This window comes from Etheostoma cragini, chromosome 3 (assembly GCF_013103735.1).
Source record: "Etheostoma cragini isolate CJK2018 chromosome 3, CSU_Ecrag_1.0, whole genome shotgun sequence".
Taxonomy (NCBI): Eukaryota; Metazoa; Chordata; class Actinopteri; order Perciformes; family Percidae; genus Etheostoma; species Etheostoma cragini.
The window spans coordinates 4,787,536-4,811,344 of NC_048409.1; the positions used below are offsets into that span (position 1 = coordinate 4,787,536).

Here is a 23,809-nt window from a genome sequence, read left to right on the forward strand (position 1 = left end):
ACACACACACACACACACACACACACACACACACACACACACACACACACACACAAAGACTCGCACCCACACACACCCTCTTGAAAAACTTCAGGAAGAATGTTCAATCTAAATTCTTCTCTTGGCATATGATAATATGATAATACAAAGAAAAGAAAAAAGGTGTTGAACGGTCTTTTACAACAACAACAAAAAAGGTAACATTTTTACATTTGGATTTAAAAATGTTCCATTGGCAAGTGGTCAAAATAATTGGGCAAGTAAATCTGTCTTGGAAATCCACACAACAATGAATCCAAGAACCCAACTTCTAAAATGGCAAAGCATCTTTTATTCCGTAGCGTCTGAGAGAAAACACAGACAACTGAGACTCTTGAGATACTCTGCTGTCAAAAACGACACAGGCCAAAAAAAAATAAAAAACCCTTTTCTGCTTACTTTCATTTCCCCCAACTGAGCTCGTAAGACTGACGTTTACTGTGAACACACCAGTTCAAGTCTGCCCTCTTCAAACTCAAGATGGAGGCTGAGCGTATATATTGTCATATCCTGCTGTCAAACCAGAAACTGTGTATTCAATTTGGACAACCTACTGGTTACCCAACAGTCCCCGATTTTAAAGCTTTAATAATGACTCTCGAGGGCCAACTCAAACAACCTCTTTGTTGTTCTACTCTGGTGCCTCTGCAGCCGGCAACCCACTAAAAAGTTCAAAAGAGATCCCTGTCACATCGGGGAAGCAAAGTGGATGTTATGACTAACGGATACCCAACCTCTGTGCCTCCGCACCAGGGTTATCAGCTTAAGACAGGTCCTATCTTTAATACCATGCTAATTAAAAATGAATATTCATTCCAACAAAAAAATAAGCACAAACTGTCATTGGACATTTGAAAACTGTCACTGCCAACAAAATCCACTGAAGAGCAAAAAATAAAATAAAAGGTTCTTCTCATCTTAACTCACAACGAAACCTGGCCTCCCTCTGCCGTGCAAGCGCATCAAAGCCTGCTGAAAGAAAAACTGAAAGTGCAGCTCACCTCTAAAGGAGAGCAGGAAGGCCATCCGACTGCAGGTGCTCCCTTTTTCACTTGACAAGTTTATGCATTATTCCACTCATTAAAACAATCGCATGCCAGCAGAACATCAGTCAACAGAAACACAACTGATAGCTCAAAAGCATATTCTAGAGACCTAATGGACTAATATGATATGTGTTTGTGTCATTGTCTTGTGGACATCTGTTGTGTAAATCACTAAAGGAAATGACACACATACACCAATTTGAGCAACTGCACAGTAGGTAAAAAGGCCAATGGGCGATCCTAACAGTCAAAACAGCTATTTGTAGCTTGTTCCTTCCCAGAAGGACATTCACAGTTTCTCCCCAACATAGCGTAAAGTGCCCATATTATTATAAAAAACACTTTTTTCTGGGATACGGGGTGTCATTTTGTGTCTCTGGTGCTTCCGCACGCATTAAAAACTCGGAAAACTATCCATGCTGTTTTGAGTGAGATACGGTTAAGAATACCCCCTTTGCTTCAGTCTCCGGGTGTGCTGTTCTAAATCTGAACGGCTTTCTACGTCACTAGCTGAGACGAGGTGGCTAACCGTAGCATATGCTAGTGCTAGCATGCTAGCTCATTCGCAATAGCAAAACACTGCTACAACACACACTAGTTGACCATAATCTCCAAAAGAACTACTTCCATGTCCCTGTTCTGCTGGTATTCTAGTGTCCCTGGTATTCTAGTGTCCCTCATCTAGAAGAAGTTTCCCAGGTAATCCTGCCTTGGACTGACTAAAGTTGGAGAAAGAGTTATCTAGCTGATGTGATCTTAGCTAGCTTCTGCGCATGTGTGACCCCCAACAAAGATAGTATAGGAGTAAGATGTCTCACTCTGGAGTTAAAACAGAGTCTTAAACACACCTGGTGAAAACAGGATCTGCAGCAATGTGCAGGTCAACAAAAATATGGTGTTTTTTTGAAAATGAAACCAGGTAAACCTATTCTGGTACAACCTCAAAATACAATTATGAACCTGACATTGAGGAGAATATGGGTGCTTTAATATGCTGCACCAACACCCCCACATACGTCAAAAGAAGTGTGTGTTGAAATTTTTCTAAACTGAATTTAATGCATTTTTATTTCCGTCTTTAAAAAACAATGATAACCAATTCACATAAGAAAATACCCAAAAAAACAGCCCAGACTGCTACAAAAGAATTAGTACATGCATAAACAAGAATACAGCAGTGAAACTGCAATTAGCAATTATTAGTGAGGTGAGCATTGTTTGAAGCATACTAAAAATGTGGATCAAAAGCTCGGCCTATTACGCTGCAGGGGAAGTTTACCCTCCTGTTGTCCCTTTAAAAATGTCTATATCTGAAATATGGGTTTCTTTTTAACTAAATTACCACAAAAAACGGATTGGATTCCATGACTGTTCTTTGCAAATACAATTGACCACTTTAATTCCCAACAAAACTCATCCGTACGCTCCTCTTATCTTAACTATTAGTCAAAATAATTTTGAATTTCGGCTTTTTTTTTAACTCAAATATTAGGTATAATTTTATATAAATGAGAGTTATTGAACATGAATTCCAAAAAGTACTGTAAAAGTAGTGGTAGTAAGGTGGTGTTAGTGAAAACTAAAAAAAAGTCTGAAAGAGGGACAAAAGGGATTTTGACCCAGGGGGACACCCCAAGGGTTGAGCCTTTTACAATGATGTTTGGATATGTTTCACAGGTGTGCCAGTATTTACAGGTAGGCAATGTTAATGCAATGCACTTTCTTTGCAGATGATGTTGATGTTCCCTTAAGTCCTCCCCAGCAGTGCCAACATGTCACCAAAAGCCCAGAAAATTAGCTCAACATAATAGAGACACCACAAAATCTAGAGCAGGCGGTGCCATTATTGCATCAGGGTCTCACACATGGACCACCTGCATCCAAAGCAGCAGCTGGCATGCGTTTATCTCCAGTGCTGCCATGATCTTAATACAGCAGTCACGGCAGAGCTCGCAAAGGAGCAAGATGATGTCCTGAACACTGAGCTCAACACTGAGGCAGCCAGAGGTCAGTGAACACTGTGATCACTATGCATGTGTTGCTGTAGGTCTCCAGTCGTTTTAAAAAAGCTCCCCTAAGCATAATGCATTGCCTGTTTTCTATTTTCTATAAAGTAAAGAAGGTGCTTACTCCATTAATTTCCGAATCAATACACTCACCCTTAATACATTTGCTCTGCTATTCAATTACAGATGGGGGAGATGGGCCAACGGTATTGAAATAGCAATAAGCTGCTTTCCTGCAAAAGTCGGTGTTGCATGACATAAGGCAAAATTGACACAAGGTGGTGGGCAACACTAAAAGACTGACTGGGTCAATAAAAAAAAAGTTTCAGGCAGAGAAAAGAAACAATAAAGGGAGCGATCCAATTTGTTCTTGAGTATGTGCTGTGATGGAAATAAAAAAGTGCAATAAAATGTATATGTCATGTTCAATTCACAGGACTCATAAATACATCAGCCATTAAAATGACACTTAACTTCTCCTCAGCAAATAACCTGGACTAACTTCAGTGCCCTTCCAATGCTTTTACTATCATGCTATAACGGCAATGGGGTAATGTTCTTGAATGTTCAGCTCCCTAATTCTGATGTTTTTTTTTTAAATACTCTGATCAGAGAAATGATAGACTCACCATACTCCTGCAGTGACTTGCATGTGACATCTAAGTGGGTGGAGCCAAATGGGTTTCTGACAAATCTCCGCCTCCGCCGCAGGTCATCTTCCCAGTAGTCAAGACGCCAGAAGTCGTGCAGCTGACTATAATAGAGAGAAGAAGAAGACAGGCAGGTTAGATGGAGCACACGCCCCTCGCTGATGGTCTGATTACAGCAGCCACGTCCTTATCAGGGGGAAACATCTTGAGGAGGGAAATCAGGCCACGGATAGCAGATTTATTAGGCCGACTAGTGGCAGGCTCTGCAGAGGCCCAGTAATGTTAGCTCTGCTAACGCCTATAGCATAAGAACAGCAGGGAGCAGCAGCAGCAGCACACATAAATCACAGGCACTCCCATTAACAAATACAGCATCAAATTACAAGTATAAATGGCACAGCTTGCCTCTTTTTTTTACAATGTTTTTAACAAGTCTTGTAAATCAAAGGTAGAAACCTCAACGCAGACAGCGTGGGGTTTAATGATCGGGGTCTCGGGGCGGTTGAGGCATGAGACTATAAAACAAGCCCCCTCCCTGCATATGTGGAGCCATGATTAAAATAATGTGCTGAAATATTCATTGAAATGATTCCCAGCGCCCTGGAGCAACTCGACTGAAAATTGCATTTTTATTCATTATTAATAACAGCGAATTAGGGTCGTAAAAAAGGGAGAGAAAAAGAAGAAAACAGCTCCAGCATGTGGTAACCATCTTTGTAAATGATTATTTCAACATAAGTGAGGACCCGGGATAATTTTATTGCTTGCAGCTAATGCAAACCATTAGGCACCAGGACTAGCATTTGGTTACTAAGTGCTGCTTGTTCCAACAGTGCACTAGCTGGAGCTATTTCAAAGCCTTTATGCTTCCTTTAGAGGGAAATGCAGCAAAAAAGTCTTGCTTTAATTTACACTTAACTAGAGCCTGACCGATAAAGGATATTTAAGGCTGATACCATACAAATATTTGGTGATTTATATATCCGATATTCCAATATATCGGCTGATGTACAGTATATTTAAAAAAAAAAAGAATCCAGAAACGGGTACCAAAACATAAACAGATTTCCCTAACATTAGTTATTTATGAGTTCTCACTAAAGTATGATAATAACTTGTTTTATTTATAACAGAACAGAGGAACATGAAAAATATATTAAAGTTTTGATGAATAAAATGTAAAAAAAAACACACACACACAAACACACACAAACACAGTCATTCACTCACTCACTCACACACACACACACACACTCACACATTCGCTCGCTCGCACACACGCACACACACACACACACACACAGTCATTCACTCACTCACTCACACACACGCACACACACACACACACACACACACACACACACACACACTCACACATTCGCTCGCACACACACACGCACACGCACACACACACACACAGATATGAATGATTTTTTTTCTTCTTTTTTTTTAAATCACCCATTATAAATGATTTAGATTTTTTCTTTCTTTAAATAAACCATTAGAAATGCCGATACCAACAATAATATCGGACTATTGATATTTTGGTCGTGCTCTACATTTAACAGTGAGAAGTAATCCATACAATAGTTATGATTTAAATGATTGGTGTTCAATTGACAGTAAGGTAAGATGTGATTACATCAGCCTAGCATCAGGTTCCTTTTCATTCCGTTTTCAGCCAGATTTGAAGAAATATTGCATCACTCTGTTTACTTTGGTTGAACTTCAACAGCTACGGTACGTGTGGTTAGGAGAGAACATTCCAATATCAACGCCATACATGCTGGAGTAGAACAGAACTCTTTATGCTATTATCTAAAATGTTGTCTTTGCCTCAAAATTACAAAATACTGAAACTCTAAAAACTGCCACTCCAAATAAAACCTTGCATCTGGTTCTGTGCATCTAAATCCAAGGAGAGATTTTGCAGTGCGTGCAGGATATACAGTAAGAGCTTGGCATGCAGCCGTCTATTGCATCGTATGGTCTCTGCCCCCTTTCCTGCCGCAGTATTGAAGCAGTCTAAACAGATTAAAGTGTTACAGGGGATCACATCACAAAATACAGCCTCCTTGCTCGATGAACATAATATCTACAAATGTCAGAAATCAAGAGGATCAGGAGACTTAGCTGGGCTCTGACAGCTACGAGAGCTCAGTTTCAGTTAAGTATCAATCAAAATGTGAGTGTGTGTGTGTGCGTTCATGAGTCGCTGTATGCAAAGCAAGACTCAACGCCTTGAGCTTGTCCCCTGTCAATCTCCCTCAAAGCTTAACTGAGGAAAAGAGAGATGTCAGTGGTTTGAAAGGAGAAGCCCACGTAAATGATATTGTAAATGCAAGATTACACAGTGTGAAAAATGTAAATCCACTGTAGGCAACTGGGCGATTACTGCTGAAGATTATGTCCCCTAATTCTTAGTGCAAATAGACAGCAGATGCCAGTGGGGGATAAATCCACCACTTTGAAGATTTCCTTATAATAGTATTAACGGCATTTGATGCCACATTATTTGGTCTGCTAAAGGACGCTCATTTGAGAACAACTTTAGTTGAAGCCCTTCATTTGTGTTTAACAGCAATCAAATGCACAACAAACCAAACCCTCAAGTTATACTGACTGATTTACCAGTTGGATGCCAAGATTTCAATGCGTCTTGCCTTTGATCTATCCTGTGCAGATGGTTTTGGTTTGCATGTTGGATTCTGCCATTTGAATAGGACCTGTGATATTCTAGACTATGTGGTCAGTGCTTGACCGGATTTGGACTGTGCCAAACATGAGTTGTTGAAGGAACCTCCTCTCTGAGGGCGTTCCAAAAAGTGCTCAGAAGGATTGCAGTCCTTTCTTGTGATCACATTTTTTATTTAGAAATGAGGAACAATTACAAACAATACACAGAGACATAAGAATGTGTCCCAGGGCCGAAACAATACAGAGAGGAAAGATGGGAATGGGGGAAACATAAAAAAGGACGCAACAGAAAGAGTGACGTCCATAGCTTACAAATAATATATGAAAAAACAGACATACAACAACATATACATAAACATACACACACAGACAGACAGACACAAGACAGGGAACCAATCACATGCATGTTTAAAAGTTAAAGCGCCCATATTCTGCTCATTTTCAGGTTCATGATTGTATTTTGAGGTCGTACCAGAATAGGTTTACATGGTTTCATTTTCATAAACATCCTATTTTTGTTGACCTGCACATTGCTGCAGATCCTGTTTTCACCCAGTGTGTATAGTTCTCTGTTTTAGCTACAGAGTGAGATGTCGTTTCTTTACTATCTTTGTCGGGAGTTGCACATGTGCAGTAGCTAGGTAAGATCACATCACCCAGATCAGTGATTCCCAAAGTGGGGGTCGGGACCCACAGGATGGTCGCGAGCCAGAGAGGGAGGGGGGGGGGGGGGGGGGGGGGGGGGGGGGGGGGGGGGGGGGGGGGGGGGGGGGGGGGGGGGGGGGGGGGCGCAAGTTGATTTCAATTAGAAATAGCATATGTTAGCCATCATTTCAACACAAGTCAAAACTAGTGGCTAAAATTAAAACCAAGAAAATAAATAAAAAGGGACCAGCTCTTTTGATTGAAAACGAGGGCAAATCATCTGACATCCGAGCTGGAGGACGCGTTGGCTGAACTTTCAAGCAACTGAACCTTGAAGACAGCGTTTAATTCTAGAAAAAATAACAGGCCAAATCCCAGAAAAAGTGATTTATTTTCATAATATGGGCACTTTAAAGCTGTAGCACCACAGCATGGATTGGCACTCCGTTGGTTCAAGCCGTGGAGAGCTCCATATACACAACATCCAGAAAGGAAAGGGTCCATGTATGAACAAACAAGTCATGAGGCAGTTTCCAATGGGTTGCAATTATTCTCTTTGCATTGCAAACATTGACAGTAGCAGGTATAGTAACGTTAATCAGGGTGGATATTTTGGATGCAAAATTGTTCCAGAACTGACCAACGGGGAAGCACTCCCACAACGTGTGGAGATATGTACCTTGAGCTTTTAGTGGTCAGAAAGTGAAGAAAGGGCTGCCAAACCATTTTCATCTGGTGCATTATCACGGTGGTGAGATATGTTCTATGAATAAAATTGTAGAGGATTGCAGTCCTGATGAAGATTTCTGAGGTGGCACTGTGCCAATAAACACTTCCATATCTTAAAATCATGGTGGCAAATAAGGAATGAGCGAGAAGTTGGACTCAGTCAAAATCAACGTCAGACTCACTTACATGGGACTTAAACCCCGTATAGTAAAATGGTACTTGGCAAGCACATGCACACATTTGAGCCATTTAATATATTGCAAAAACTAAAAATCAAGCCTTAGCCCTACGTTTTTCAAAAAACATGCAGACAATGCATTTTCAGTCCAGGTGATGAACCTAGTTTATTTGTTTCAGAATCCTTAATAGGAGGCCGGTTGACTGTATTGTCTGTGTAACAACAAATTGTCCACACAATGGCATTCTTTATTAAGCAGAGTTGGCCCAGGACCTCCTTATTTTCCACATCAAATGTGTCTGGCTTCATGACAACCATAAAGAATGGCTGTGAGCTGGCCTCCTAGAACCTGACAAAATGTATTAGTCCCGTCACCCATCAATCACCCAAATGGATTTCAAACCGCATTTTAAAAGCTAATTTTCCAGTGCTGATAACCTACGGGAAACGGGAGCACCATTATTTATGGATGCTTTCAGACTTGCTAAGTGCAGTAGGATAAATGTGTACGAGGACTATCGTCCATTCTCTTCTCTCTTAAATAGGTATTTAAAGCACACCTTTCCTCAAGGAGCCATGCTGAGGTTTCCGAGTTGCAAGATCTAACACCCCGGTCTACAGGGAATGGGTTTTGTTTGTAAAAGGTAAGGGGATGCTGACAGGTATATTTCAAAATAAGATGTGGAGGAAAATGAAAACAAAAGGACTGATAACAGTTTTATAGGAAATTATAACATCATTCTAGACAAAATAAATCCTTCTGACAGCTGCCAAGGGCTCGTGTTGGATCAAAGGGTGATATATTGTTAGTGCTGCTATATATATTATATTAGAGCAAGCAGAGACCCTTTTTGTTTTCTCATATTTTATCTGGTTATTTGGAGAATTGTTATGGTGTTTTTTTTGCACACCCCAATTAAGGGGCACTATGCCGTTTTGGCCATTTCTTTGCGGTTTTCTGGCTTTTTGCTTGCTGGTTTCTCTATAGAGCCCCCCCTACAGGTTTCTCTATATAGCTCCCTAAAAGTTTCTCTATAGAGTTCCCCCTACAGGTTTCTCTATAGAGCCCCCCTACAGGTTTCTCTATGGAGCCCCCCTACAGGTTTCTCTATAGAGCCCCCCCTACAGGTTTCTCTATAGAGCTCCCTAAAAGTTTCTCTATAGAGTTCCCCCTACAGGTTTCTCTATAGAGCCCCCCCTACAGGTTTCTCTATAGAACCCCCCCCGGACAGGTTTCTCTATAGAGCTCCCCCTACAGGTTTCTCTATGGAGCCCCCCTACAGGTTTCTCTATAGAGCCCCCCCTACAGGTTTCTCTATAGAGCTCCCCTACAGGTTTCTCTATAGAGCTCCCCTACAGGTTTCTCTATAGAGCTCCCCTGCAGGTTTCTCTATATAGCCCCGCCCCCACAGCTTTGGAGTAGATATTTGACAGCTCCTATATTTACTTGTGTGTGACCCCTCCCTCGGTCAGTCTGCCGTTTCCTCTTTCTCTGTTCCTCCAACAATGCTTTCTGCTTCTTTTTTCCCAGCTCAGCCAAGACGATAGTGTGAAAATCTCCATCGCTACCTTGTTAGCTGGTTCCTGAATGGGCGTATGTGTGCAGTGCCGTGAAGCAATTCGATACATCTCGAGACCTGATATCACGCGATACTTAAGGCTATCGACTTGCCGGCCTCGCAAGTTGGAAGGGTGGTAGGGGGGAGCGAGACAACCACCATTCAACTTTAAAAAGTCATATAACCATTCCAATGACTCTGCAGCTGTTCAGTACGGTAAATTAAGCTAAAACAACTGCATAGTCCCCCTTTAATAAGATGCTTGTTAGAGGCCAAAATCGTGTGTCAAATCAGCAAAGGCTACATAAATGAAAAAAAAACACACATTACACTTCAGCTACTTAGTGCTCACTCACTAAAAGCCATGCAACTCCATTTAAAATACAATACCATGTTTAAAGATGAAATAATTGAATAAAAGTAATTACACCGCTCTATTGTCGAAAGCAATAATTACCTCTATGCTTTTCATGTCCCTTAAACCAGATTGGCTCAGTAAGACATGTACGGCCAGCAGATGAGGATCTCATGGTTCTAGATTTCCTTTTTATTCTATTTATGCTCAGAGGAGATCTGTGTGAGGCGGTCGGCAGGAAGGACAGGGACATGCTGATTCAATAAAACACCATTATATTCCTTTTAAAAGCTTCCATTGGTGACATGAGTGGGGGGTAATTATAATAAATACCAGTAATCAGTGACAATTCTATTCAAAGGAGCAGTGACTGGTTTCTATCACATACACACACACACACACACACACACACACACACACACACACACACACACACACACAGCCATTTTCAAGTTTTTAGTGCAACTCTGAGGACAAGTGGTCTTTTCTTTCGTTTTCAGTTTTTCCTTACAGGCTCGAACTATGAGTTTCTAAGTTCATGAGGAATCTGTCTGAGATGCCATAAAGCAGCATCTAAAAGTAGTGATTAAAAATAAAACAAGAAATACATTTATGTACCTGTAACATTTAACTAATATTCTGGTAATTCTGGCACCAGACATGTACGAAAACAATCTCTTATTTGCCTAAATAACGTTACATAATGCGAGTGCCCCTTTGATCCCATTAAAATGACAACCACATATGTGGATCTATAATAATAGGGATTCCACACATCATGAAAACCATCAGGCTGCCAGCAGACACTAAAAACCAAAGCGGTGAAATGCTGAACCATTGTCTGTCAACAAGTGCATTCTTTTTGGTAAGCATTTTATAGCACATTCCTTAACATACTGCTGTTGGATAAAAAAAAACACTTTTTTAAAAGACACTGTGCATCCAAACGCGGTGACTGGCAACCATATGGTGATGAGCATTTCTCAGCCCACTGCTTTCAAAGTAACCTATAAACTAAGAAAAAAGTACACAGTCATTTTCCCTATAAAAACATCAAGTTTGATCATGCGTCTGTTGAGTGCCAAGCGTGGAGTGACTGTGTAGCCAACATCGTGATCAGATTACCACAGAGGGCTTCAAATGGCAGACGAGACTTTCATGTCTTTAATTTCGCCTTTTCTTTACCATCACTACACTCAACACTGCTGCAGACGTGAGGATGCCATGCTAAGATCTAAACGCTTCCAGTTATCGGATATGACTTTTCTTTTGTAGTTTGAGAGCTAGAGAATAGGCACACGGACCAATGGGTAATGGACAAAGACCAAAGGGAAACAACAACACAGCAGCAACAAGGTAAACTCCCGGTCATCTGGAGTAATGAAGACAGACGTACGCGATCAGACGAGGGATGAGGAGCCGTACTGTACTATAGGTGAACTCTCGCCAGCTTTGGTAATCCCCATCTTTCATCGGAAAAGGGGCACAGTCAGGAGATGCCCAGCTCAATTTCAACACCCGATGCAATTGATGGTTGTGTGAATGGGCTTCTTTCCAAAGATAATTAGCACAGCGTGCAAGGTTAAGAGTGCCCCACGGGAATAGAGCCTGGTGTAGGTCAAGAACAAATGCAAGTAGAGAGAATATCGGCTTGCAAGAACAAAAAGAGGATTGTGTTATAAATGTGGTCTAATTAAATGAAGAATATAAACATTATCACTTGCAATCGGTTTTAAAAGAAGCTGCATTTTAGCTCTAGATCAGGGGCTGCAAAATGAATGATGGCATGCAGAGGACTGGTTCAGACAAAAAAATGGCTTTGTGGGGGTGGGCAGAATAGAAAGCTCTAATGTCTGCATGCAATCCATAGCCAAAAAAACAGCCATTTAGAGGTACATTGATTTTATAGTGGTTTCTAGGGTTACTTAATTACACTATATTCTTACTAATTGTAACCGAATACATAACATTGATCCTAAGGGTTTTCAAAGAAAGCCTGCTACTCTGGATGTCTAAAAGAACAATATTTTTGAATTAGATATTTTATACAGTCAGGTTGATTTTTGTTTATACTATCAGGACCAACCAGAGACCTTGGCCTTTCTTTTCTGCCCCAGAGGGGCCATCAGACCTCGAGCCCTCTGAGCTGCAAGGGCCTCTAAAGGTGCTCCCCCATTGTGCTAGAGGTCTTCTATTAGAATTGATAACCCTTTCAGGCGAAACCAAATACTCTGCGCGCATCGGGAGTAAAAAGGTTCATTCCATCACAAAGTTATTATCCAGGGACAGATTGTTACCATTCATCAAGAGTGAGCGATGGAACTCAGTGTTAGTCAAGGGAAACGGCTGCTTCACTGCCTTGCCACAGATCAATATATGCCGCCATTTTCCCTTTTTCTCTCGTCTGCTACAAAAAAGTAATTATACAGAAGAAATGTTGACAATCAATAGACTAGTCAGGTAAGGTTAAGGTCTGCTATGGGGGCCAGCGGACGCTCCACCGTCAGCTGTCGCCGATGCTGCTGATGTGAACATGGACACCCATATGGAAACAAAAGGACGGTTGTCTCCTTCCGGCCTTTTTACATTTCTGTTAGGGTGGCAGTGTCCAAACAATTAGTATCCAAGAGTGCAGGCGAATGAACGACAGGGGATGACACGAGAGAGATTCACTGCAGCTCAGATTAGGAATATTTGAGTGTCAGAAGTGTGTACAGTAGGTGTACATGGCTGTCTGAGGAAGGCCACATCACCCGCACACCCTGTAAATGGCGCAAACATCAATAATAATATATTCTCTGTATACATTAATAAAAACAGTTTTTGTGAAAAGTGTGTTTTGCAGAAATGGAAGTCAGAGTCTCCTCCATCACAGAGACATTGGTCAAATTAATTAATATCATACAGGACACCTGAACAAATCTTATTCAGTGAGGAGGAACCCAGAGAAGTATGAAAAGATATGGAGCTCCTTCTTGGCCTTACTACCATCATTACATTAATGATATTAGTAAATCTGTGTATAGCTTGCTCCCCTTTGACATTATGTCGACCACACTTCTATGATTTTAGAACTATTTGGGACCTCATTCAGCACTTGATTGTACTTTTCTTTGATTTTCAGATGTAACCAAAGGTGAATCATTAATTAATTTTTCTAACTGTACTATTGTGTAGGGTGCAGGTTGGTGAGGGGTTCTGATTTTGAATGTCTGCTCCTTTGTTTGCCGTGTTTGTGTATTTACACATATAACAAAGACTTCAATAAAAATCTCTATCTATATCTGGTGTAAAACATTGAAAGAATGCTTCAATGAAAAACTAATAATGCATACAAATGCATACAAAAAAAACAATAAGTTGGCAAATATACCGCTCACTGTGTACTTCCAATGATGTATTTTAAAATGTTTGATAAGTTACAGATTTCGGGTGTGAGAGATGTATGGTTGCTGCTTCCTTCACTCATCATGCATCGTGAGAGTGAGCACCATTATATTATCGTCCCAGTAAGGTAGCCCTATTCTGCGAAATAGGCGGATGGTATTTTTCAATGAATTCATCAGCGTCGCCTTGACATCTACTTTCACTTTGGACGAGCCTGAACTTTATAATCCACTGGCAGGGTTCAGAGGTCAACAGCAGAGGGGACCAGAGGGCAGGGAGAATCACTCTCTGCCTGGAAAAAAACTCTGACATCCAATTTTCAACTTGATTTATCAGTGTAAAGCTAAAATTGATAGTGTGTCATTACTGGGCAGGGAGCTGTCTGGGTGAGATGTATCAAAGCCTCCTCGTTTTGATTTAGCACTGGCGGATCAATACAACCCTATACTGTTTCAATTTGAGGAGTATTGATTTTCCTATGGCGAGTCTATACAGGGGGACATTCATCATCAAGCAAGCATATAGTATGATCTAACAGGGCACCGTAGGTTCTGATCTGCTTATTCTTCACTCAGATCATGACTGCAGAGCAGCTGTTCTAAAGCCTTGCATAGAATATTTCCTTGTTGTTGAATGTGCTACAACACAGTTTCATACACTGTTTGCCACAAAGGCAACAACAGCTCAAAATGGGAAGGGCCTTCAGAGATGCGGATAATGTGCAGATGTCTGTAACCGGGCGGTTTTATCAACCTAATGACCTACATATGACAGCATATACATTATACTAGTTTCTGCCCACTGCATGCCTAAGAATAATTTTGTTTATAATATATTCTAGACACATAACAAATATGCTTTTGGCATGTCTCCAGACAAAGCTTAAGAGTAAAAGGCAAGGCAATTGCTGTGAGTGAGGGTGAAAACAAACATTAACAACTAACTCCCTCTTTTACTCTCCCTTCCTATCTCTCTCTCTCTCACGCGCACACACACACACACACAGACATAACAGACAGCCACCTCAAAATGCTCGAGGGCTTTATATCTTACAAGAGCAGCATAAATGGGAAAGTTAATGTAGCATTGAATAAGACTAAGCTGCTGAACTGCAACACTGCCTTAAGCTTGTGAGCATATTGCATCATTTTTCTTCACCAGCAGGTTACCATTAAATTTGAATTTGCTGGAGGTTTTGCGGTATCATTTACAATGCACCCACGCTCAATAACCTTTTGTTTCAATGCAAATGCTATGCCTCTGAGAGGGGCTCCATAAATATTTGAACAAGAGCCCAGAATTCAATCCAATAGATTTTTGTCATGGCTACTTCTGCTAAGGTTCCGTCAGTTTTATGAAAATCTGAACTTCAATACTGCCGCGTTCTCAGTCATGACCAACAGATCATTTTATTTGACAATATCTATCATACAGAACACAATTTTTAGTACACAATCGGTTTCTCTTTAGTAGTTCTAAGACTAACTGCAGCAGAAAATGACACAGCAAGTAATGCAACTATAACTACATTTGATATCATGAAGGAAGTAGAAATTGGCCACAGTAGCATGTAAAAAGAAACCAAATGTAGCTGCTTCTGACGGCTGCTGTTTTGAGAGGAAACTCTTTCAACTTTTCTGCGAGTCAAAGAGATAAAATGTGGCCGTAAAAAGTAATTAGACCAGCTCCAATAGTTTTCGCAATAATGGTAAAGATGGTTTAAGGTATGAAATAAACCCAATTTTGACGAACATGTTTGAACATCTGCGTTGTATTTTCAAAATGTAATAACAAAAACCAAAGCTACTGTTTCAGCAAAGAGGCTAAATTTGTTTTGGCGAATCAGCAGTGCTGCGCTGTGTAAAAGGGCCAGACTGGTCTTGGAAAATGCAGCTCACAGCACAATTAAGTATTTGGATTCATGTTTGACATTTTATTCTTTTACTTTATGCATTTGACCTGCAGTGATGCAAAATGTGTAAAAAAAATATATATGTGTGTGTGTGTGTGTGTTTTACAGACAGAAATGATTCTGCAAGCAGCAACTGAAGCTTTCTCATTCAGGCTTTAGAACAACTGCATCAATGGCGTTCCATGTGTAACAACAGACACGTGTTTAAATCTCTTAGAACACTCCTAAACATTAAATCGACAAAAAGGAGAAATTAATAGCAATTATTGTTGGCTGAAACAAATGTTGAAGGGAACTGAGTAACTTGGTGCCTTTCGGGTTGTTTTTGTGAGATTAGGGTTCTGGCCATTCTGGGGGTGTTTCTGATCAGGAACCAAACATATGTGAGAAATTTGCGGGTGTTATATAGATTTTATGGTCAAATCTACAAGAAACAGTTGGAGCTGTTCAGGATTTTGCAAAGTTCACGGTGATTAAACTAAGCCTTATTGTGACAACTATATTGTAGAGAGAAGTACTTCCACTCTTGGTTATGGGTAACCCGAGCACAAAGTCCCATGGTCCTTAGGGGCCCGAGGTGGATGAGATGGTAAAGACACACGGTTCTGCCTGTGTAGAACGCCTAGCTTATTGGTCAACAAAGTCTGGGGCTCCACAAAAAATTGTTCACCGAGTACAGGAAAATGGACAGGTAAACCGCTACTCTCACTTCTTTTAACTCAAGGCTGAAGACCTTTCTTTTAGATGTTGCCTTTCTTTAAACAATTGTTGATTTCCTATACTGAAGTTGCATTGTTAAAATGATATGGCAATCTTATCTGCTTTTATATTTTTAGCTGTTTTATTGCTCTTTAATGTTTAATTTCTTATACTGCACTGGAACTTTTATTCTTGTCTTGTATCAGCTTTTTAATTTCTTAATCGTTTTAAATTGCTCTTTAATGTTTTATGTAAAGCACTTTGAATTGCCTTGTTTGTGAAATGTGCTATACAAATAAAACTTTCTTGCCTTGCCTCAGTATGAAATACAAACTATGCTGTAACACCTCTGTTTGTCTAATATAACTCCTGCCATTACACTCTGGATCTGTGGGACCATGTGGATGCAGGTGAGAGGTGGGAGGCAGAGCAGGAGAGCCTGCGGCTATTTTAACAGGGTCCATGGGAAAGTCTGCAACTACCACCAGGTGCTGGGCTGTGTTACTGAGAGGGTCAATGAATGCCTGGACAACAGTGCAGAAACACCCCCCAACCCCCTTCCCCGTCTGTCGGAAGACTGGCCAATCAGCTGTCCCCAGGGGATAGAGCCACTCCACACTGTAATTGCGTTTGCTGACCCGATGGCTGACCCTATCGGATCCTGGGAAAATGACATTAACTGGTGGTCCAACCCCATCACTGCAGAGTTTTGTGAACAGGTAACTTTTGTCCTCTAGGTTGACCACTACAGTTAACGCAGAGCAGCTATGGTTCATGTTAAAGACTCAACGTGGCCCATGTTGGTCCGAAGGTGAACTTGTGAAGTGTGAGGGCTTACCTCTGGGCCAGCGTCCCCCAGGCACCGTGCTTGTTGGTGAGGATGTTGACGATTTTCTGCTTTAACTGGTTGGCTGTCACATGGTCCCTGTGTTTAGCAGCACTGATCAGATGGTCACACATCTTCTCTTCTTCTTTTCTGTCGGCAGCATATTGGGCACAGTTGGACTAATTTGAGATTTTAAAAAAAAGAAAAGAAAAATATAGTGTGAACCTCATTGCACATGTATGGCTTTCAGTACAGTCTCCAGTGCCAAAAGTGATGTCTGACATTGTACTAATACCATTTGAGAATGTTTTACTTGAATAAAGCCAGAATAATGTATTCCCTCTAATGGAGCATTTGTCACACTGAGGAATGTTATGGCTTCATTCAACACACTTGAGTGCATAAAGATATTAGTGGACAGCTGAAAGATATATTTCTGCTCCCTTGGAGGAGTGCAGTAAATCATGGCTAGCACATGAAGGCAGTCCATTCCCTAACCGCGGACAGATGAGGCTCCCTGCTAGGTAGCCTTGGATGGTGCTATTAGAGGAGAAGGGAAAATACTCTTAATAGATCCACAAAGAATATAGAGTGTCAAGGTTAACACATATACACTGCCATTATATCAAGGAATACATTATTGTCCCCTGGTATATGGTGTACAATGTGAAATATGCAGCCATTTCCCATAACAAAATTTTGTAATTTACACCATAGTCCAACTAATGTTTGATATCCAAGTGAATGATCTGTTTAAAATGATTTGGCCACATGGGAAAAATGGCGATAGTTTTCCATAGTTTTTCCGGACGAGTCTTAAAGTATTCCAAGTGGCTCAAAGGGATCTAGAGGAGCACATCTGGCCCTATCTTTGCAGCTAAAACAAGATTGTCTCAGTATGCCACCCTGGGTTCGGGGGGGGAGGACTCTCGCTAATATTCAAAATCTAATTTGCTAACAGAAGCTGGAAGTAAATTGAATTTCCTGCTTCAAATTTGAATCCTGTCAGATATTATACTTCAACATATTCTTCATACGGCGGATAACTCAATCTCTGCTTGTCACCTCGCGTCACCACGTGGTGCTGTGACAAATACCAAACGTTATTTATCACGTTAAGGCTTATGACGCTTCGCCCTGACACCAACTTAATTGTAAAAGTGTCTTGTCTGCGTCGGGGATCTTCAATCTTGGAGAGTGGGTAATAAAGTAACATCAGAGCTAGATGAAACGTGTAGGCTGTCTGGAGTTGGCAGACAGAACGGACGGGGCCAGGTACACTTCCTCCCTCTCCTGACATCGCATATCTAGCCGTCTCTTCCAGTTTATCTGGCGGGTCAAGGGTCCTCAAGAACTGTATATCAAGCAGCTGTTTGACGATGGCTGCTTTTGCCAGATAAGAAACTCATCACACACACATACAAGCTGCTAACAGAGGTGCTGGAAGTATGTGTGTAAGTGTCTGTGTGCGAGCGTGAAGGGTTGTGTGATTACACACACACATAGGATGTCTTCTTATATTCTACAATAACCAAAGAAACTGTTTTAATACAGCAAGTTGTCACTATATTTTGCTACCAATCTCTGTGGCATGTGTTTGCTGACTGATTCACTGTAGCTTGCGCTGAACAATAAAAAGGCCATGTTTTTCTCTTCATATTTCCATACAGAAAACCATTGGAGGAAAACAACAGGTAAACACCCATTACTGCAAGAAAAGTAACATCGGACATTGCTTATACAATAAAATATTTTTATATACTCTTTGTTTGGCATTCCACAGCAAAAGTGTCCATGAAAGGTATAATGCAATATGCATGCATCATCCACTCCTTTGGTTTTTAACTGCCTCTTTTTGAGATGTGTACAAAACAAATATAGAAACACAGTTGAAGCTTTCCTTTCTTTCCATATGGTTAAACATTTGTAAAATAAATAATGTCTGGCCAAGTGTTAACAGTTAACCCAGTTTTCCCAGAGTGACACCAAGAAATCCAGTTTAAAGTTTAAAGATATGCTGTTATTTTCTCCAGTTTAGAAATTGTGATGTCCATCCCTCTTCAGGTATGAGTCCAAAAGTTTATTAAAATCTTAAAGCCCCCATATTATGCTAATTTTCAGCTTCATAATTGTATTTTGAGGATGTACCAGAATAAGTGGTGGGGGAGAAGATCGATACAGCATAGTATCGCAATATTTTTAGTGGCAATACTGTATTGATACACAGGCGCCAAATATGGATCTTTTATAATATATGTGTTGGTCAGTTTGTCTGCTTGAAAATCCCATTTTTTTATTTAAATAAAACAGAGAAATGTATCTTTTTAGATAAAACAGATATTGACAAAGTTTCCTTTGGTGACATTTTTGAAATTGGGAAAAAGGTTATAAATTGCAATATATAGCCCAAGATTGCAATATGTTTAAAATAGCAATAACTTCATATCATGTTATTAAGTATCGTGGTAATGTTGTATCGGGACGCATCTGGTGTTTCACACCCCTAACCAGAATAGGTTTCATGGTTTCATTTTCAAAAAACACCATATTTTTGTTGTACTCCACATTGCTGCAGATCCTGTTTTCACCCGGTGCGTTTAGGTGTCTGTTTAAGCTACAGAGTGAGACATCTCACTTCTTTACTATCTTTGTACGGAGTTGCACATGCAGAGAAGCTAGGTAAGATCACATCAGCTAGATAACTCTTTCTCCAACTGTCTCCAAGTACCAGAGACCCAAAATAACACCCCAAATCCCATAAAAAGTAATTTTTTCATAATATGGACACTTTTAATTAATGTTGCTTGTTGCTGTTTTCCCTTTGCTACCAGTAATATATATTTTTATAGTAATTTGGATTAGGAGGACCCGATTACTGAGCATATACAGCTGAAGGACATTTTTATACTAGTAGGATTTGTTTAGATTTTCACAGAAGAATTCATGCAGTGTGAATTTGGAGAACCAAGGATCTGCAATAGTGCCATTCACAGTTAAGTGTAGTCTCTTTAGTACAATACCTTGTAAGTGGTTTGATTCTGTGCCCAACTTTACCATTAAGTTCAGATGCAACAAAGGATGGAGATGCCGCACTTCATACCTCAAACTCTGCGTGTTTGTGGACGTCCTCTGCTCGCTGTCTGTTCAGGATGAACTCGGCCTCGTTGGCTACCCGAACTATGTGGTCCTTCATGGCGTGGCAAAGCAACCTTTGACAAAAAATGGGAAGTAAAATGCAGCATTCATTTATACACATATCATTTTTTATACACATATCAAGAAGCGGGGTGAAGGCAAATATAGCTAGTCAGAATCAGGCAACATTGAAAAAGCAGTCTAGTAGCGGCATCATTTGTTTGTGTTATGTTGCAAGGCTGCAGGTCGGAGACAGATCCCTCTGTAGCATTAAGGAGGGAATGGAGCGCCATTAGAGCATTGAAGCCTGTCTGGCATACTCCTGATTGACTGAGCATCCCTTCACACTGACCACAACATCAACCCAGTGCTTGCATTGCTCGCAAGTCTGGCCGTGAACGGCTGACTCGGGAAGCACCGTGGTCTCCGCCCACATTCACATTTAAATTCCAGTATCTTTAATAATCGAGAACACCCTGGCTACTGCGTGTAGATTACATGCCATTTTACACACCATTAGGCCAGCTTTGTTTTAATTAAAGCAGCCCCTGTTCCTCTCCAGTGCTTGATACAGATTGTAATTTCCCTCCTGTCCCAAAGAGAGGCAGTAATCCCGAGGCTGCATTCATCAGCTGCTATTTCCTCTTTAACTGCTGACAGCTACTCATTAATAGACAGACGTAGACTGGTTAAAAATGGGGGCTGACAACGCCAAGCTTTGTTTCGAAACCAAGAGTAGACGAGAAAGCAAGATGACAAGTGATATATGGAGAGGGATAAAAAGAGATGCACACTCTCTGCCACACTTTTGTTCATATTTCATAGACAGGTAACACTTATCAATACAGGTTTTCACACTTGGCCTGGATGTGACTGATCATATCTGTCAGAGCTTTGAAACTGGTCTTTGGAAGTGCTAAATTTGTTACCTGGCGATGAATCGGTTAAAAATCTACATGGATGTGTAAAGATTACAATGCAATTTTTAAACAGCCTAGGGTGTAATGTTCCCGTTTATTGAAGAGATTTTTTGTCAATTTTTTATTACGTTATTTTTAAGTGGCAATTGTTGATCATTGTTTTTGTTTTTTTTATTCGATAGAGCAGAGAATAAGATAAAATACAATTTCAGATGCACTTCTGATAAGAGGCCAGGCCACATCTGTTGTTTTGGACAGTTTCTATATATTTTCTAATCATTTATCTGAAGCTCATTCTGTAAAATAAATTGTGTTGCTATTTTTTGAATTATGTTTTAGTGATTTTGTCATAGTTCTGATATAGAAAGTTTTTGTAAACGGGTCAAATTTGACCCTAGGACAGGAGGCTTAAAACACTGAAGCAAGTAAACGCTGGGACTACTGTTATTCTTCTGAAGAGACTTTGAAAGGAAAAATAAGGTAGTTAAATACACTGGCCGACCCACATGACACTGTATTCATGTAGGTCTATCAATCCAGGATAATGGGAATGATATTATATGCATGCGTCTTGCTCTGTCTAAACTCCTCTAAACTGTTTGTTTGATAAACTGATCAGCAATGCTTGTGATTGGTGGTTGGCGGTGCATGCAGAGACTGCATGTCACACCCTAGCAACACAATTCTGCATTAAATGTCTAAAAACGATCAAACATATGTTATAAATTGGGTTATATATGACAACTTCTGTAGTAGATTAGTGTTACGTTTCCAGCGTTGCAGCTCCAAATCATAACGTTAGTTGGGACCATAGACTGTATATATATTAATTTTAACGGTCTATGGTTGGGACAGACCCCTTGTTTCTTGACGCTAACTTTATATAACTATATAGCCTGGCTGGTAGCAGCTTTTCTGGCCGAGACGTTGTGATAACATTGCATTTATCAGTTTTTTCCAGTATGTTTTCCATCCTTGTAGCCAACATTAAGACTGACTACTGTAGCGTCACTACCCATGGAAAAGCATGTGCATCATTGAGTCTGCCGCTTATGGTGCAAACACAGGAGAGCCTCGATTCCTCAAACAAAACCCGTTGGACTAACGAAACTTTACGTCACACACGCACACGTTGCCCATATGGCCGCCACCTGTCTCAAAGGGGAAGGGTCAGCTGGTAATAATAAACAAAAAGGAGTCTTGTAAAAGTTTACTTTTCAATCAAGAAGCAAAAAGGTTTTAGCATCGTCACTCCGCAATGTGAGTTAAGCGCAGATGTGAGTTGCGCATGCTCAGATTTAAACAGTTTACGAAATAACTGTCATACCGAAATTTGTAAAATCCATGAAATAATAAACTTTTCTTATTACAAACAATAATCATTTTAATCACTGGAATCATTTCAAAAACGTTTAAGCTACCTATCGTTGTTTGATTGCTAACAATATTCAAGTGACAGCCTTTGTTGTGTTTGATGCTAACTTGTAGCCAGCAGTGAACCAACTTTGTTAAGTAGGTCAATTTTTACAGAATGGACATTACTGAAGTCTCTCGTTATCATCTTGTAGGCTACTTGTTGCAAAGTGACGCATGCGTGACTTAAATCTGCACTTGACTTACATCGGGGAGTGACAGCATTAACATCACACATCCTGCAATTTAACTATTGAACATGCGCTCATCACAATGTAGATGATGAAAAGAAATATCGTGCAGCCCTATATCCAACCGTGAGTTGAGTTTATCGTTACATCCTTACTATAATCAAACTGTGTCTTTAAGAAAAAATATATATTTTGTCTCCATCTTTACAAGATTCAGGGGTCAACATTGTGCTCCCTGAAGCTTTTACTTTTTGACGCTCTTACTTAAAGACTGTGCAACATGGACACCTGGGGCAGTTCTCTTGCGTGGATGCTGGCATACATGCTACAGTCATGCTAGAGAAGGGCAGTGGTAATAATAAAGTGATCACTATTTTAGTCATTTCTGCGCATTTTTGCTGCCCCGAGACAATGGAACAAGTTACCACCTGATATACGTACTTTTACAGATGTTGCTCTTTTTAGGTCCAAACTCAAAACATATCTGTTCAGTCTGGCTTTAAATACGTAGCAGTGGTGCTACAATTTCATTCTATTGTTTCTTTGTAACCATTTCTGATTTGACTGTTTTCTATGTTCACTCTTTCTATTGGATGGTGTAATTTTACTCATGTTATTAAGCACTTTGGACACCTGCTGGTTGTTGTAAAGTGCTATATAAATACATTTTGATTAATTGATTGATTGAGTTTCAGTACGTTTTTAATAAGTGTCTTTGCTTTCAAACAGCTGCATCATGAAACAGAGACACAGCCCACAGCTACCTGCTGTATGTGTTGTTGCACATACTGCAGAAACGTCTTTGTCAGCCACGCCATGTAAGGCAAACAGATTCACCAGACTCTAGTGGCATCTAGATCTGTCTAGTTAAGCAGAGCAGGTGTACAGACACTCAAGTAACACCAGGGAAATGATGTGTCTGTCGGCAGCACCCTGGACAGCGCTGTGTGGACCCAAATGACTGAAGCTCTTTGTTGCAGGGCCAGCAGGGGACTTAGAGGAGCCTGGCCAGGCTGCAGCAAGAGCCCGGGCATAGAGAAGGCCCGGCCAGATGGGTCAGCAGATGGGCAAGGAGGCTGAGCCGCCCCCTGATCTGCTCTATGGAAAACCCTGAGTCTGGCCACACCCAGAGGCCAGAGGAAGAGGGAGGGAGACAGAGAGATAAACACAGTAAAACAGGCACCAAGAGGTTTAGACCTAATTGATGGCTTGCTACTTGGTCCAACAACCCTTATATGCCCGCGAGGGAGATTCTTTTTTTAAAAGTAGGTACTTATACCACAAGCACGAATGAACCACTGCTTGGTGGACCTTATGTTTTGCAGTGACTCAATGCATTACCTTCCTTCGTTGATTAGCTCAATGAAAGCCAGGCCAGCGTTCTTCTGAATGGAGTTCTGCCATTCCTGAAACAAAACAAAT

At 40.7% G+C, this 23,809-nt stretch overlaps 1 protein-coding gene across 7 annotated transcripts in view; it reads right to left on the reverse strand.

Annotated features, from left to right (window-relative positions):
• The window catches only part of nbeab (neurobeachin b), a 258,747-nt gene that overhangs the window by 85,198 nt on the left and 149,740 nt on the right, over window positions 1-23,809 (reverse strand). For all 7 annotated transcript variants that reach the window (XM_034866233.1, XM_034866253.1, XM_034866267.1 and 4 more), the window contains 4 exons: window positions 23,729-23,793; window positions 19,829-19,937; window positions 16,741-16,907; window positions 3,721-3,845 (listed from right to left, as the gene is read on the reverse strand). In XM_034866233.1, the coding sequence (XP_034722124.1) occupies window positions 3,721-3,845; window positions 16,741-16,907; window positions 19,829-19,937; window positions 23,729-23,793 (466 nt within the window). The remainder of the gene's footprint in view (window positions 1-3,720; window positions 3,846-16,740; window positions 16,908-19,828; window positions 19,938-23,728; window positions 23,794-23,809) is intronic.